At 51.1% G+C, this 16,769-nt stretch overlaps 3 protein-coding genes across 3 annotated transcripts; 2 read left to right on the top strand and 1 right to left on the bottom strand.

The window, feature by feature from the left end:
* Window positions 1-2,001, top strand: LOC137910362 (zinc finger MIZ domain-containing protein 1-like; the record flags this gene model as incomplete). Its single annotated transcript, XM_068754799.1, has 8 exons — window positions 1-79; window positions 163-323; window positions 410-477; window positions 561-629; window positions 710-945; window positions 1,068-1,231; window positions 1,554-1,814; window positions 1,894-2,001. Coding segments are annotated over 8 exons (1,146 nt in total), but the record flags the coding sequence as incomplete, so codon positions are not given.
* Window positions 2,002-5,302: 3,301 nt separating this feature from the next.
* LOC137910512 (peptidyl-prolyl cis-trans isomerase A-like) lies at window positions 5,303-7,815 on the top strand. Its single transcript, XM_068754944.1, has 5 exons — window positions 5,303-5,524; window positions 5,660-5,690; window positions 5,924-6,109; window positions 6,622-6,697; window positions 7,282-7,815. Exons 1-5 carry the CDS (start codon window positions 5,375-5,377, stop codon window positions 7,412-7,414), a joined length of 576 nt encoding a protein of 191 aa, XP_068611045.1. The 5' UTR covers window positions 5,303-5,374; the 3' UTR covers window positions 7,415-7,815.
* Window positions 7,816-8,245: 430 nt separating this feature from the next.
* LOC137910241 (zinc finger CCHC domain-containing protein 24-like) lies at window positions 8,246-16,012 on the bottom strand. The gene is made up of 4 exons (XM_068754679.1): window positions 15,800-16,012; window positions 14,857-15,057; window positions 9,242-9,406; window positions 8,246-9,117 (listed from the first exon to the last, which is right to left on the bottom strand). Exons 1-4 carry the CDS (start codon window positions 16,010-16,012, stop codon window positions 9,004-9,006), a joined length of 693 nt encoding a protein of 230 aa, XP_068610780.1. The 3' UTR covers window positions 8,246-9,003.
* Between the last annotated feature and the right edge of the window lie 757 nt (window positions 16,013-16,769).

Genomic DNA, 16,769 nt, shown 5'->3' with positions numbered 1-16,769 from the left:
CACCGGCCGTCGGTTCGCTCCGTGCTGCAAGGCCTGCTGAAGAAGAGGCTCCTCCCAGCGGAGCACTGCATCACCAAAGGTAGGTGGGCGGGCCCGCCGCCGCGCCGGCCGGCCGCGCCCCCCCCCGCTGACCGGGTGTACTCCTCTCCTTTTGCGTCACAGTTAAGAGGAACTTCAGCAGCGTGGCGTCGTCGTCGGGCAACGCGACGCTCAACGGAGAGGACGGCGTGGAGCAGACGGCCATTAAGGTGTCCCTCAAATGTCCCATCACCTTCCGGCGAATACAGCTTCCAGCCCGAGGCCACGACTGCAAACACGTTCAGGTAAGCGGCGCCGGGATCAGCAGACGCGCGGCGGGGGGGGGTTGGGTACCGGGTTTGGGTAACGGGTTTTGTTCTGGGTCCTGCAGTGCTTCGACCTGGAGTCGTACTTGCAGCTGAACTGTGAGCGGGGGACGTGGCGATGTCCCGTATGCAAGTGAGTCCATCCGTCAGCGTGTCCAAGTCCGTACCGCGCGAGCAGTGTTCACACGATAAGCCCCGCCCCTCTTGTCCCCGCAGTAAGACGGCGCTGCTGGAGGGGCTGGAAGTGGACCAGTACATGTGGGGGATCTTGAACGCCATTCAGAAGTGAGCCGAGACGAGAATCGGACCTTTAACGTCCGTTTGCCTGCGTTTCCGTGACTGATGACCGTTTGGCGTTTCTCCAGCTCGGAGTTTGAGGAGGTGACCATCGACCCGACGTGCAGCTGGCGGCCCGTGGCCATCAAGACCGACGTCCACATCAAAGAGGATCCGGATGGACCGCTGGCCAAGCGGTTCAAAAGCATGAGTCCCAGCCAAATGATCATGCCTAATGTGATGGAAACGATAGCTCAGCTCGGCCCGGGGCCGGCGCCGTACCCGCTACTGTCCTCGCAGCAAGGGGGCGAGTACGGCGGCCAAGGTGGGGAACAGACAGACGGACAGACAGACAGACAGACACACAAACAGACAGACGGACAGACGGACAGACGGACGGACACCTGAATCGTCCGAGTTTTAACTGGTTCTTATGTGACCTGCCAGGAAACAGTTACCCGGGACACGGGAACTTTGACTTCCCCCACGTCGCCCCCAGCGTGGCGTCAATGAACGATTTCATGCACGGTCCTCAGCTGTCTCACCCGCCGGACGTCCCCGGCAGCCTGATGTCCCAGGACAAGCCGCTGTCCCACAGCATGTCCAACTCTGTGAGTCCAACGCTGATTAACGTGTGTTCTGACCTGAGCTTTAGACCGTTGGTGGTCGATTTAACTTGTAAAGAGTTTTAAAAAAACAGACACCAAACACGCACACGCCCCGCCCCCGCCCCCGCCCCCGCCCATCAACGTGGAGGAAAACTCATGTAGGACAAAAGGAAGCGGACAAGATCTCCCTGGTGATTTCTCCGTCCTGTTTCGTGTCCGTCGACCAGACATGACGTGCAGCGTCGTGATTGGTCTACTAAGTCATGTGGGCGTGTTTTACGGAAGGGCGCGCCGTCTCAACTCTCTCCCGCCGTCTCTCCCACAGATACCTCACTCTGTCAGCAACGACCAATCACACGGCCCGTTGCAGCAGAGCTCGCGCGCGTCTCCGCACCCTGGGAGCCAATCAGGGCAGCAGCTCCACCACAGCGGGCCTCCTCAGCCGTCGCGACAAGCTCCGCCTCCTCAGCAGCAGCAGCAGCAGCAGCCGGGCCCCAACAGCCATCCCCATGGCGACTTGTCCTTCAACCCCTCCAGCAGCCTGGACGGCCAGGCGGGGTCGGACATGCCCGAGCCGTCTTTAGACGTGAGTCCCGCCCGCCGCCGGGGGCGTCGGCCTGAAAGGAGCCGCCGTGGCGCTCGCTGACCGCGTGTCTCTCTTGCAGCTTCTTCCAGAGCTGGCCAACCCAGACGAGCTGCTGTCCTACCTGGACCCCCCCGACCTCCCCAGCAACAGCAACGACGACCTTCTGTCGCTCTTCGAGAACAACTGAGGCGACGCGGACGCAACGAACCTTTCTGGCTGCCCGGCAGCGTCGCCATGGCGGCCGCGCCCTGCTTGATGGACACAGAGATGCACTCCGTTCCTCGTGTACAGTTTTCATTGGCCAGCGCGGAGGTCGAAACTCGAAAGGCACGGCGGGATCCCGCCCCCCCCCGTGGGAATACTTCTGAGCCGAGCAGCGATTGGCTGGTTTTTAACGCACATCAGGAACCGCCTGTAGCATTTTCTATCCACGATTTATTTCCTTTTGAGGAGAAAAAGGAATTCTCTGAAACCGAAGCAAGTTCCGGTCGGAGAGGCTCCCCGGCGCCGCCGCCGCCGCTCCGCTCCGCTCCGCTCCCCGGCCGGCCCGGTCAGTCGCACCGTTTTTCTCCGTCACACATCATTTGAAAGCACAAAGAGAAAAACCAAACTAGAAATCGATCTGTGTGTCTTTGACAAGCGTGTTTCTAAAGACCCTTTTTTTCGGGGGGGGGTGATTGGCTTCCACTTTTTCCACAATTTGATATGTATTTTTGTGAAGAACATAAAAACGACCCGTCCTCCATTCCTTTGAGGCTCGACAGCCGGAACGGAGATGTAACGTTTCTACCTGGTTTAGTTATCGTGCTCCTGCAGGAGGAGGAAAAGGAGGAGGAGGAGGAGGGGCGGAGCGAGTCTGAAGGAACGATCCTGCTGCTACGACTCCTCCCATCCCGCCGGCTCCGCGTGAGCCTCGCTGTCGCTCCCGCCGGCGTTCGTTTTGCAATATCTCTCTCCCGCTAAACGGTGTGCTGTTTACGTACGTAGTCGCCAACGTGCATGTGTGCCAAGCCCGTGTCTCGTGCTGTTCCGCGTGGTAACAAACCCGTCGTGAGGACGTTCCCCATTTAGCGCTGACCTTTAGGGGATGGAGCCGAGGTCATCCCGTTTTCCCTGCTGCGTCATTTAAACAAAACGTTTTTGGAAACAGCTCAACATCACCAAAGTTTGAGGATGAGAATGGAGACGTGTGCGTGTGTGTGTGTGTGTGTGCGTGCGTGCGTGCGTGTGTGTGTGTGTGATTGGAGGTAATGTGTTAAAAGTCGGTTTATCCATCACTGCTGTTTGGGAAATGGGTTTTAAAGGAACGGGTCGCGCTCCGGTGGGAAGTCGGGTGAAGACGCGACATTGATGCCGCTTTCCTCGCCACCTCTAAAGTGGACTGCGGGGGGTTAACTCCTAACGCGCTGGAACGCCTGAGGAAGGTGGAGACTTGAAGCTCAGACGTGAGACGAGTCCATCCGTTGCAGACATTCAGAGAGTTAAGAAGCTCCGCCCGACTCCCTCCACACGCCTCCGAGCAGACGCCCGCTGAATTGTCCCTTTTGAGCGGACTGCCCCTTTAGAGCCGTCTCACGCACACCTTTCGCCACATCGGTTTTTCAGTTCCCACCTTTTCAGGAGAGCGCTGTTCATTATGCAAATGTGTTATTTTTTCAGAAATGCTATTGTACTGTAAATATCCTTGTGAATATTTTTGTATCGTCTCGATGATGTTTGTCCTTCCGATCGTCAGCCGTCCGACCGCCGACTGTGACCAGCATACGGCAGCTGTCTCACCTGTCCATCAGCTACTTCCCGCGGGTCGCCGCTTCCCTCCCAGCGCACCTGCAGACAGGTGTTCCTCTTCCTGCGTCCGCTCCGGGTGATCGTGCGTCTTAGCTTTCAGAGATCAGACGTTTTCCGTCACGCTGGGATTAATTTGATTCGAGGATGTCGTCTATTTGTGAGTTTACGTTAACGTTTGATCAGTGAAGCTGCAGAGTAATGGTTTTAAAAAGATGACGTTCAGTGTAATTATGAGCTGTGTGAATATCATCATTGTTGTCAATACACAGTGGTATTTTAAAGATATATCACAACCATATTTTAAAGAAATCCATGATATTGTTTATATTTTTGTTATAGAAAATTTGGCTTAAAAAAAAAAGCATGAGACCATAAACATTTTTATCCCCTTTTTAGTTTTGGTAAATTATTTTGTACTGGTTTTTTGTATTAATCTGTAAAGCTAGAAATCCAATTTATTTCAAATGTGCGTAATGGTTTTATGTGAGCATTATTTCAAACGGATCAGCTGACGTGTTTCATATCTGTGTCACAAAGAGACAACAAACAATCGAAACGTTTCATCGATTCTCATCTCCTGAGTTTGTTCTCATTTTAAAGTGGTTGATAAGGCAGCAGCCGAAAGTTTTCGTTTGCACAATCACGAGCAAAAGGGCCGCTTCTCTGGGGGAAGTTATTCAGAATATAAAATAAAACAGATTAAGGTCATTAATCTGGCCTGGAGACGATGAGGCTCCACCAAACGTCCCAACATGCCTGTATATATGTAAATGAATAGAGACATGTGAGCTGAATTGTATTCATGTTCCCTGGGAATGTGCATTGTTTCTTCAGATTAATAAAAAGCTTGCAACCCCCCCCCCCCCCCCCCTCTGGAAGTGGCTGAATATGGAACTCGTTATCTGGAGTCCGTTGGTCTCCCCTGCTGTAATATGACACCACCTCTTTGGTTAGGGGGACTGGGACTACTCTGTTTTATATGTAATATTTAGCTTAAGTGTTCTAGTCTGTCACCTGCTAAAGCTTAATAAAAAGAGAGGGGGGGGGGGGGGGGGGGGGGCAAGATTACAAATGAGACAGTTTGGGGGAGCGACGGATGGAGGGACGGGTCCGGGAGATTGTAACCGAATCCATAGTTTGTACAATTTTTTTATCATGAGGGTTTTGAAAAATAATACAATCTAAGGTGATTCATGCAATGTGGCCATTGTCTCTTGTGTACATTGTATGTACAATCATTTCATATTCTAAACTGGTCAGAAAATAAAGGAACTAATTGTGATTTTTAGTCTTGCAGAACTGTATGTAGTTAGATGACGTGACATCCTGATATTTATCTAATAAATATGTATTCAGATGATACCTGGTCGCTGTCCTCTTGTCTTTCGTGCACTTGCTTAGTTTTTAGGTACAACAACCAGAATGCACCGCGCAGCAACGGACCAATCAAGACTCAAACTGATTACTGACGTAACCAAGTTGGGCGGTACCAGGTTTTCGAATTTCCGTTATTTTCGTGATGGCGCCCGACTGAAACGCTATAAATTGTAGATTTTTGAAACCCTAAATATTCTTCTTTTTTCTAAACTGTTAAATAAATTTAACTAGGGTGAAACTCTGGTTTTGTTTCAATACTGTAAATCACGTTTATTGTCGCGAGATTTCGCTAGGACCGACTGCAGTTCCGGTTCGTAACAAACACTTCCGCTCCTCTCACGCGTGAGTTTGACTTTTGCCGACGTTTGAGCCGAACCTCGCTACCTGCCGGTGAAATGTTTCTATCGAGCAGAATAAAGTTCTGCTCCCTGGCGTTCGCCGCCGCGCGCCTGTGCAGCACCGGGCCGGCGGCGGCGAACCGGAACCCGACGGTGTTCTTTGACATCGCTGCAGACAAGCAGCCTTTGGGGAGAGTCACCTTCGAGGTGAGAGGATGAAGCTCGGCCGTAATCCGGAAACCCAGTAAATCAATGAGAAATAAATCCGTTTATTGTCACCAATAATTTGCTCAATGAAAACAATCTTCACGCGCAATAACGAGTCTTCTTCTTTTTGTGCAGCTCAAAGCGGATGTCGTTCCAAAAACAGCAGGTAATTAATGACTGACGTCACATCCTTTAATTTAGACTCTTTTAAAGGGACATTTCATAATGGAAATAGTTGGCTTGTTGTGCTTTAAACGTTTCATCTCCATTTAATTATGGAATACTTGCAGGAATATCGTTATGTAATGTCTCATATAAACGTTAATTACTTTAATTACGTAGCGCTAGAAGGAGGATTATCTCTTCCCTCCTTGGGTCTCACTGTGATCCCTCTTGCAGAGAACTTCCGGGCGCTGTGCACCGGTGAACATGGCTTCGGCTACAAAGGTTCCGTTTTCCACCGGGTGATCCCACAGTTTATGTGCCAGGGAGGAGACTTCACGAAGCACAATGGGACTGGAGGGAAGTCCATCTATGGGTTGAAGTTTCCTGATGAGAACTTCCAGCTGACGCACGCCGGACCCGGTAATCATCCTGTTCTGCTTCCACATCCCGCTGCTTTCAAAATGAAAATGGTAGAGTGCATCATGTGCGGCGATTAATTAATCCGTCCAAGGAACACGCAAAAATCATCTTTAAAATATAAATATTCTATTTTCAGAGGCCTTCCAGGAATGTATTCCTCTGTATTTCAGACAATAATCCATAAATCAGGATGTAGATTAACATATATCAATGTTGTTTATCTATGTGGTGGATCAAAATATGTATGAGGGAACCTCCAAATGTGATCAATAACGTGTCCATAAATCTCACGAAGCAAGCTAATCGATTAAAATTGATATTTAACCTTGTCTTATTTTTTTAGAACTGTTAATACAAATCGTTTTTAAGAGGAAAGCATTATTTTGTTCCCTACTCTGACCAGCAGGTGGCAGCGGAATGCTCAGTGATTCCCCCCAGACACCTCCCGACCTCCTGTTGTGGAACACCCTCTCACTAACACCATTAACAACACTTTAATGTCTTTATTTTAGGCACCTTATCGATGGCCAACGCCGGACCGAACACCAACGGATCCCAGTTCTTCATCTGCACCAGCAAGACCGACTGGTACGTGCAGAGAAACACGCTCCGGAGCTTCCTCCGGCACACGGTGCCACAACTGGCCCTAATTTAATGTCTGACGGGACAGAAGGGCCCAGTGCAAAGAGGAAAACCAGAATTTTAAGTGTGCAGAATGATGATGCAACACTTTCTCTCCTGGGTTTACACAGTGAAAAGTTTATTCTATATATTCTGAGGGATTGAAGCCTGTATTTACCTGTAAGGTAGTTTATCTTCTTAAACTGGATGTCCGCCTTCTTGAAAAAGATGACGCCTCACTTTATTATTTTAAAATCTGAACATCTGGGTCCAGTTGGTCGTTGTGTCGGACGCTCGTCACTAAAACGCGTCCTTTATTAAATAGGGCTGTTGAATCGCTCCCGGAGATTCTGGTCTAAAAACGTTTAGAAAGCGTTTTTTTGTCGTTATTTTAATGCTATTGGGAATAAAACTATTGATGGAAGCGGTGACGAATGTGAGCGATGGCGTAAAGTAGCGGTGTCTCTGCAGCGTCCCGGTTCACGCGGCGCATGGAGGACTGTCCCGCCGTCCGGGATCCGGCAGCGATAACGGATCTCCTCTTTCTCCAGGCTGGACGGGAAGCATGTTGTCTTTGGCAACGTGAAGGAAGGAATGGACGTGATCACCAAAGTGGAGTCCTACGGTTCTCGGAGCGGGCAAACCTCCATGAGGATCTCTATCACAGACTGCGGCGAGCTTTAGTTCATTAATAGACACCGAAACCTGCTTGAAAAGTTGGAATGTGTTTTCCAAAAAAATTATAAAGTCACATTTTCTAAAAACTTATTTTTACCTTCTATTAAAGAAATTCATCCGAAATGCAAAAGTTAGGAATAGATTTTATTCCATTTATTTGTCCGTTGGACCTTTGAGCCGGGTGGGAGACGAGTGAATTAGAGCTGCACCTGCAGTCCTCCTACCAAAAGAGGGTGCCAAGCTCCGTTACAGAGGGATATAGAAAAGGAAGGTGTTCCACAGGGGAGCCAGAACCGCCTTCATGGAGGTTTTTTCTCTGCTCATCTGTGTTCCCCAGCTGAGCAGACAGACTCCGGTGGGTTTGATAAAAATGTAGAGCCTCTTAAAGGAAAACCAATAAATTGGTTTTACAGGTTAAGGCGTGGCTTTTTACTGGGGGTTTTATCAGCAGCTGAGGACTGAGGTTAGTGGCGCGTCATTCTTCCCCACCTACTCCTGTTTTCCTCGTCATCCTCGCTTGATTAATGATCCCGGTCCACCTCTGCTCGGGTCTGCCTGCCGGTTCTGCTGCCGTGGTCCGGTCAGCGGCGCTACTCTGGAGAGACAAATCTGTTTCTGCTTTACTGTGAGTATGTTTTACCAGATGCATGAAGGAGAGATCTAGATTGTGTAGTTTTATGTTGCAGAAAGAGTTAAAAAAATACAGCGTAGCATCTGGATCAGTTAATGTCGATGTACGGCCCAGAATTCCTGCCGCCGCGTGGATGAGATCCAGACCCTGATCTCATCGGTTCCCTTTCTTTGCGATGAGTAAGAAAAGGACGCAAATATGTTTTAATGAACTTTAATAAAAAGAAAAAAAGAGGTCAAAGGCCACCTGGGTCGCATTAAGGAACAGTTTTAGCAAACATTCAGATTCACCCCCGTGGAAATAGTACATTTTGAAATCCCTTTCTGGAGACGAGCTGCTTGTAGCCGTTCTGAGTTCGTTTTTTATTTTGCTGCGATACTCCAGAAAAGTGTTCTTTTAAAAGTCTGTTTACTTCTGCGTTTTTAAAGGCACAAAATACCTGAAAGGCACATGCATCCGTTCTCTCAAGGATCTTTGGTTTGTTGAGGTTTTGAGACATGGAAACGCACTTTGGTGATTCTCACTGTCCTGAACTGTCCTCTCATTCATCTGACATTAGTCCATAAAACTAGAACTACATAAAGAGATCTTCAGAAATACAAGTATATAAAGAATACATGTTAGGTGGTATAATCCATAACGAAGTGTAAAAACAAGTCATGGCTTCAAAATATATTCCAAAATCACGTACCCTCCAGTACTGCAGATGCACATTAATACTGCGTATCCTTCGTAGTAAAGTTTTGTTGCATATTTTATACAGAAAACATTAAGTTACCTCTGGAATATACAAACATATAGAGCGTCGTCATCTGCAAACGGACGTAGTTTTCTTATTTCACAGTTGTTCAGATAAAAAAAAAAACAAGAACAGCAAATCCCAAGTCGGGGAGAATAAACTGTTAGAGGCTTTAAAGTATATCCTCTAGTATTTTTAGTGAATGGAATACGTGTCCCTTTTCCTTCATTGCACGCGGCGGCAGTAGTAGCCGAGGACTTTGCACTTTTCACACAGGTGTTGAGGATGCTCTTTGCTCTGATCCGAAACGTCCAGCCCGTCCGGCTTCTCCAGAGGTCGCTGGGGTGAAAGGAAAGAAACGGAATTCCCGTGACAGATATTCCAGACACGTTTACAGAACCGGTGTCGTGGCGTCAGCGGCGGTTCTGCTGAGACGCTTGGTTGAGGTGACGTCACGCCTTACCTGTTTGTGAGGGTAAACGTTGATGTGGCACTTGATGCATTCTTGGCCCATGTTGGCCCACGAGTTCCCACTCATCCACTTCCTCTTGCATTTGGGACACTTGTATTCGCCGAAGCACCTCTTCTTGCCCTGATACGGGGTGAGGCCTTCGCCTTTGGGTCGAGCCTGAACAGAGACGCACGGCAGACATTGGTTACGGCGCTCTCCCGGCGCTCTCCCTCCTTCCTTTGGCGTAACAGAACGACGTTTCTGAACCTGAAGGCTTTGCTGACATGTTGCTTTTTGCCTCTCACCACCTTTAACTGGAAAAGACCTGCCGACCCGTTTGGTTTCTTTGGGCGGCAGCCAAGTCAAAGCGCTGCATGATCAGAGCCGGGGGGGGGCGGCGATAGCGGCCCCGCCGGTGGCCAGGAGCATCGGGCTCGTGGGCAGACGCGCGCTTATTTATGGCGTCTGTCGGCAAACATTAAGAAGCTCGTTTCCTTTGATACTTGAGGACTTGGCCGATGGAAGAGGGATCGCAGGGACCTGTGTCTCGTCTCAATAATAAGTCCAGAAGTGGACAAATTGTCCTCGTACTGAGGAGGAACGCGGTCGAGGTATCATTTATTTGTTGGACAGAAGAGAAGGCGTCTCGGCTTTCCCATTAGGAATGAGCTCCCTCCCTCCAGCTGTGTTCCCGAGGGACCGTGAAGGGGGCCCCGGCCTGTGGGGCCTCCCCGCTATAGGACAAATACCTCTGGCTCTCAGTCGTCCCTCCCAGCTGGCCCCTGGCCCACCAATCAGGAAGCAGAGAGGAAATAAAACCCAGATGAACTCTGCACTTGTATAACATGACAAAATCCCAAACCCATCAGAAAGAAATCATCCGACGGCTGCTTTAGGTTACCGGGTACCTCCGCCCGACCCGGGGCCGTCCTCGCCACCAGAACCCAGCGGGCCGAGTCGTGTTTTCGTTCCACAGCGGGAGCGCATGTCAGGTTGAAAACGTCTCATGAAACCCGTCTGCGTTCCAGGACACGTGTCTGCCGCCCAGGCCCGGCGCCGCCGGAGGTCACGGAGCATCACTTCCTGAAGCAGGAAGCGGCTTCCGCTCCGCAGAAGAAGCAAAACAAACGCCACCGACCGTCTGGAGCCGGCGGGACGGCAAAGGGTACGGCACACTCCTGAGTTTCCACCAGAACCATCAGCGATGTGGCGCCCCCGACAGCGAGGGGAAGCTGGCATGGGAACGGGAACGTTTGAGGAAAAATACTCAAATCCATCGTCGGTCATGACACAGCAAGTTTCCAACGCCTCTGAGGAAAGCGTTCCTCGTTGACCCTGAACCCGTCTGCGTGGCAGCGTGCGGGTCGGGTTACACGGTCAATCAATCGTCTTCATCGCGTCCAATCGGGTTTAAATGAATTCAAATGATGCTCGTCTCGTTTGATGTGTTTTTAAAACAAGCGTGTTGCGATCACTGAAGCTTTGTGGCTGTCGAGCTACGAATGCTAACCCGTGCTAAACGTCCCGCCGCGCTCCGGACGTCTGCAGGAATCCGTCCATCATCCGTGCCAACAAACAAGCAGCTAATTAGAGGTGTGTCTCTGCAAAAGGACTCCCAGAATCTGCATCCGTCTCGAAATCGAATCGCCTCTTTCACAATCGAACGCCGGCAGCGTTCGGCGAAGCAGCGCGTAAACAGCGATGCAACGGAATGAACGTTGGTGTCAGCAGGACAAAGAAGAGGACGTCCTCTGGGCCGTGAATGTCCCCACATCAAACACACACACACACACACAACTACACCCCCCCCCCAAACCTCACATTCCGTAAAACCACATGAGAAAGTGTTTTTGTTTTAAAATAAGAGAACCTATTAAATGAAGCTGTGATGCGCGACACACCCGGGCCTGGGCCAGAACCGGGTAACTGGCATCGGCCCCCGGAGGCTGGCCCGGGTCCATGAGGCCTGGTGAGGGGGGCCCGGGAGGTCGACCGCCTCCCCCGCCATCATCTGGAAGCCATCAGGACAAACAATGGGCTCCTCCCCCCCACCTCCGTCCTCCCATCATACATCCATCCTGGAGAGGACTGGGTTTCATCTGCATCAGGACCCCCCCCCCAGCTGGTACCAAAACATCACGTGACCGCCGGACCTGAAACTCTCCTGTCATGCTTTCATTATCTTGTGAAATCCATTTTCTCCAGGAGGGTTAAAAACAACAAACAAGGAGGAGCAGCGGTTAGCGGAGTCGTGATGCTGTTGATTTACGGAGCAGGAATTCTAACATTATTAGATTAGTTCTGAAGCTTTTGGACTTTCCCCTGTTTTATGTCGTCGTAGAGCGAACGTCTTTGAATCTAACTTTAAATTCTCCCGTTTGGAGAAAAGCTTTTCTCATTCTCTACGTTTGAGTTTTGTTTCTGACGCACAGATTACATCAGAACTCTGCGTGAACCCTGCTGAAAGTATTCCGGCGCCCCCCCCGAATAAAAACACAAAGTTCTTTCTTTCTCTTTAAATATTTGACCTTCTGATTTCTGATTTGTCCACATTTGAATCTCCTTGAATTCACTTCCTCCGCAGCGTTTCTGAAAGCTGCACATCTGCAATAATGAAAATGAATGTGATGAAATAAAACAGCTGGAGGATTCCAGTTTCACGCACGCACGCACGCACACACGCACACACGCACACACGCGGATGGTGGCGGATCACGGATGGCATCTACAGCCGTGAACCGGCCGCTGTTTCCCGGGTGACGGACGGGAGCAGGTGGGCGGGACAAAAGACAGTTCAAGCATCCACGAGACGAGAAAAAAATTCCTTTTGGGATGAACTGATCTGTGAGAAACTCGATTGCTGATGATTGATTTGGGGGGGGGTTACCGTCAGCTGAGGATGACCTCAACAACGTGAGACTGTATCATTGAAGGTCGTGTATTTAGAGCCGCCGCAGGGAAACTGATCACTTCTCGCCCCGCCCTCTTTCCTTCCTCTCGTAAATCATCCAGGAGAACCAACGAGTGATCTGATCTTTAAACCAGACGCCGGCTTCCTCCTCCTGCAGCGTCATCAGGTCGGGGGGGCCGCCCCCCCGTCTGGCTCATCCTCAGCAGACGACCCGTCCAAAAGAAACAGGCGGCGCACCGGGGGCCGGTAAGTCATCGGGCCGGGCCGTCTCTCCGTGAGACTCACCGGTTACATGTTTGGCTGCGAGCGTTGCCAGATTCCAGACGCCTGTGTGATCCGACAGAACCGCCAGATAAAGTGAGAGGGAGTGAAACCCAAAAGCACCGGTCCAACAAATGACCCGGGTCAGTGCTAGATTCTGATTGGCTGCAGGACGTTGCCGGTCCGACGTTCCTCTGCGGTGATTATCTAAGCAGACCTTTTCCCTCATTAAATGTAACTAAAGACGCGCTCCTCTCGGTTTCCTCGACCGCTCCGGCTCCAGAACCTGGCCCGGTGGGCCTCTGGCCGGAGCGGGACGCCGGCGGGGAACAATAGAGCCCGACTTCCTGACCTTTGGCTCCCGAGCTCCTCTGGGGAAACAATGCGCTCCTTATTTAGCCCGGCTCTTCCCACCAGACTCCCGGTTACTGTCGGAACACTGTGGCTTGTGTGTCCGCTCTACTGTAACCGGGCGGGGCCGAAGGCGCGTCGGGAAGTTGGGATCGCAGGTCAGAGGGGAACGCTGTTAAACCCGCAGCACATTTCCACCGAAATTACAAAACGTTCTCACGTTCTCTGCTAGCAAAGCCAGATTTACGCCTGCTGAAAGGTTCTGGAATACGAGAAGAGGCGTCTGGCGCTATCGGTCCCGCCCAATACGTCTAAAAGAAACGCCTCAGGAAGAACAACCAGCTTCTCCATTAGTCCCAGCTTCAGAGGAGCTTCATCTGAAGAGGCCTCGTCTCGAAAACGTGTCCGTAATCACGGCGTTGGCTCCGAGATATCAGCAACGCGTGCTAAAATCTGACATCATCGTTCTGGAGCGCGGCGGCGAGCCAGCAGCAGAAATGCCTTCCAGATTTTGTGCACATTTTAGAGGCGTGTCTGCGAAGAGGAATGGTAAATATCCCGGAGTGACCCGTCGACGTCTCGGCCTCCTCGGGGAGCCAGCGATCCAGCGCTCCGCTCCGCCGTCAGCGCAGGATGTTTACCGCTGAAGGCCGAGCGCAGCGTGGACGCCGTCGCTAATGCGCCGGAGACGCACGGACTCAGCCTCAACCGGCATCGTTTGTCGTCTCCATGTGTTTCTACATCAAGGAGGCAGACGGAGTGTTGACTCGGGCCCCCTTTCACCCCGAGAAAGGCAGCGAGAGGCGCCTGCAAACCCACTTCCTGTATGCTTCTTCTCTCACGTTACCGACATGGCGTTCTTTGATTCCCGCTCGCTGCGGCTAACCAGTGCTAACCAGTCAGCTACGATAGCACGCAAACTGAATCCCGCCGCTCATGCTAGTAGCTGTCCATGATTAGCAATGCATCCATCTTCCAGTGTGATGGCGGCTAGCGGGTGTGCTTCTACCACTTAGGGACACGCCCACTTTCTTCCCAGGTGTGCACAGATGTGGAAATGTTTGGCGTTACAAGCTGGCGGCGTGGTTTCCTGCACATTCTTCAGATTCCTCCGCTGCCAGTGAGACGTTCAGCACCGACCTCCTCTGTGTTTGCAGGAGGCGGGAGGAGAGGCGGGACCAAAGCGAGGTGCGTCCCCGCGCCTCGCTTTTGGGCTCCAGCGATGTTCTGGCTGTTTATTTGCTTGCTCGTAAACAAACAGGACAGAGCTAGCTTGTTTAGCACAGCTGCAGAAATGGGGGAAACGTTTCCTTCCTGTCAGCACATGTGCTAGCTAACGCTAGCTAGCAAGCGTATAAATTAAATCTTAAACTTACAAAACTCACAGAAGAGTCTGCTAAATGATGACTCGGCTAAATTATACCTGAATTTACCAGAGAATGTCGCACCTTTCACACGTAATGCTCTTAAAGCGATTAAACTTCACCGCCTCCTTTGTTTTATCGACCGTTTAAACGCTACCTGCTGCCTGAACCTTTCGTCACCGTTCTACTTCGGCTCATCCTGCCTGTCCGGCATTTGATTATTTCCACTATACCCAACAAATGTCAGCCATTTCCCTCTGAAGGTGATCGATGGCGGACCGCAGCTGTACATCAAGGTACAGGTAATGTCTCTCTGGCGCTCGGAGCAGAGGTCGCGTCTCGACCCCCAGAGAAAACGATCGTCTTTCATTAACATCTGCTGCTCGTTACCAGCCTGTGGGGGGGGGCGGCGGTCAGACTCCCTGTCATTGTGAGGAACGTTAGGGGCCGGTCAGAACACGTGGAATTCTGGTTCGGATCAGGATTAAAGGACGGAATTTTGTGTGTGCCTAGGAATTATTTTATATTTATTTTACAACGATCCACCCAAGACCTCACCTGCGTCACGTGACCAAATCATAGACGTCACGGTGGCCGTCCCACCTCAGGCAGGATGTGTGAAAGCTAAAAGTGTCATGGCACATTGTATGTTCTTCATACATGTTCTAGTTTCACGGACAGCTGTTTCCGTTCACACCGCCGTCCACCTGACTGACGCGCGGCGTCTCTGACCGGCTCACCTGAGGGCAATCCTTGATGTAGTGTCCTTTGTTGAAGCAAAGGTGACACAGGTAGTTGGGCGGCGGCCTCTTGCTGGGCTTTCGGGTCTCGGGGGACAAGGAGAGGTCAGAGAAATGATCCGCCAGGGCGCTCAGGCCGTCCACGATGTTGTTGAGGGAGCCGCAGGGCGAGCAGCTCTTGTAGAAGTTGTTGTTGAAGGCCTGTTGGAGGAAAGACGGCGTAAAAGAAGCGGCGCGTTCTCACGCGTAGCATTAGCATTTTAACGGCGACTGATCAATCAATAGTTCCTTTCACATCCAGCTCTACACAAAAACGTCTCCGACCCAGAGACACATACATCCTGGCGGCGGCTGGCTGATGTCAGGCCATCGCTCTGATTGGTTCTCCTGACAGCAGCCCTCATTGGTTCATCCCTTCACGCTGCGGCACCAACGGCGTCCGCTTCCTCATCAGAACATGCATTCTTCTATCCGGTTCTATTCGCGCGGCACAATCAGCATCATTGTGCCTCCGGAGGAGACGGCGGGGGGGCGGGGGGGGGGGGGGGGGGGGGAGAAGCGTAGAAGAAGAGCAGGCCGTTTAATCTGATCACAGAAGGATCATTGTGATCAGATGCATTTAAACTGAATGCTTGAGATGCGTAAAGTTACAGGAAAGCTAAACGGTGACTTAGTAAATGTGTTTTAAATCTGCAGCAACCAAACCTTTATGTCCCTGAACTACCCCCCCCCCGGACCGAGCACCGGCCGGCCAGGGGGGCGCAAACATTCTTAAAAACCTCGAGAGAGTTCTTTCTCAACCTGCAGCTTTACACTGACACCAGAGAGTCTGCGCGCACTTGGGCACTATACCAGCATACAAGACGCATATTCATGCGCTGCCCGCGCGCCACGGGGGCGCGCAGCAGACGTAACCTGTAAATAAAGGATGATTAGTCCCTACCTCGGTCCTCAGGTGGAAGAAGCTGTTGAGATACTTGGAGCTCAGATCAGCTGCGCTGCGCTTGGAGACGTGCGCGTTCTGAAGAGAAGTGTCCGACTCGGCTTTGGACGCGTCAAACGCGCCCTCCTGCGCGTCTTGCAGAGACATGTAGACCCAGTTGAGCAGCTGTGCCGGTTGGTACACCGGGGTACCGGTCTCTACGGCAGACATCATGGTTCTGGAACAGCACCGTCAGAACCGCCTGATTTTCTGAATACGCCGACTTCTCTCGGTCATCCCCCCCCCCGGTCCGGATGGATGGGCGTGAGCCTTGTGCTGATACCCTCAGGATCCGTGGAGGACCCCCCCGCAGCCGGACAGCAGTCACCGGGGAGAGCGCAGTGGAGGCATGAAGCGCAAAAGGCTGAGTGCCGATGGTCGCTGGAGCAGCGCTGCGCCAGGGCGCTGGTTGCGTCACGGCGGATAGGAGGGCCAACGCGCGCCAACGCGCACACTCATCCCGCGCACCCGAGCATTTTACACAATCTTTATGAAACGCATTCTGTAATATTGGAAACACATGTCGCTTCTGCAACGTTGAACAAAACATTTATGCGTTTACCTTTTTTTTTTTTTTGGATGCAGATGGAAAGTTCTGGTTTGTTGTGTAAAACTAAAAAAATTAAATTGCTTCCATTCCACGTTGGAAGACGCTTTGAGTCGCTTTACTTTTATCCTGTCTGTGTGTTTCGACCACCAGTGCACTGCTGCCATCTAGTGTTTGTGTTGATGCTTAAATATTTACTGACACAACAACGCCCCTGTTTACATGTAAACTAATTCAACAAAAAGTGTTTTCTTTATTTCCTGTCTGTCATGGGATTGTGTTTATTCTGCTATTTATTTTTTGTCTTTCTCTTTCATTTTATTTTTATTATCTTTTCATGCAAGTTTGCTTCTGCATTGGTGTATAGTGGAAAACTGAGTACTT

Source organism: Brachionichthys hirsutus, chromosome 21 (genome assembly GCF_040956055.1).
Source record: "Brachionichthys hirsutus isolate HB-005 chromosome 21, CSIRO-AGI_Bhir_v1, whole genome shotgun sequence".
NCBI lineage: Eukaryota > Metazoa > Chordata > Actinopteri > Lophiiformes > Brachionichthyidae > Brachionichthys > Brachionichthys hirsutus.
The sequence above is the reverse complement of the archived record's forward strand: the minus strand, read 5'-3'. Positions and strand labels throughout refer to the sequence as shown.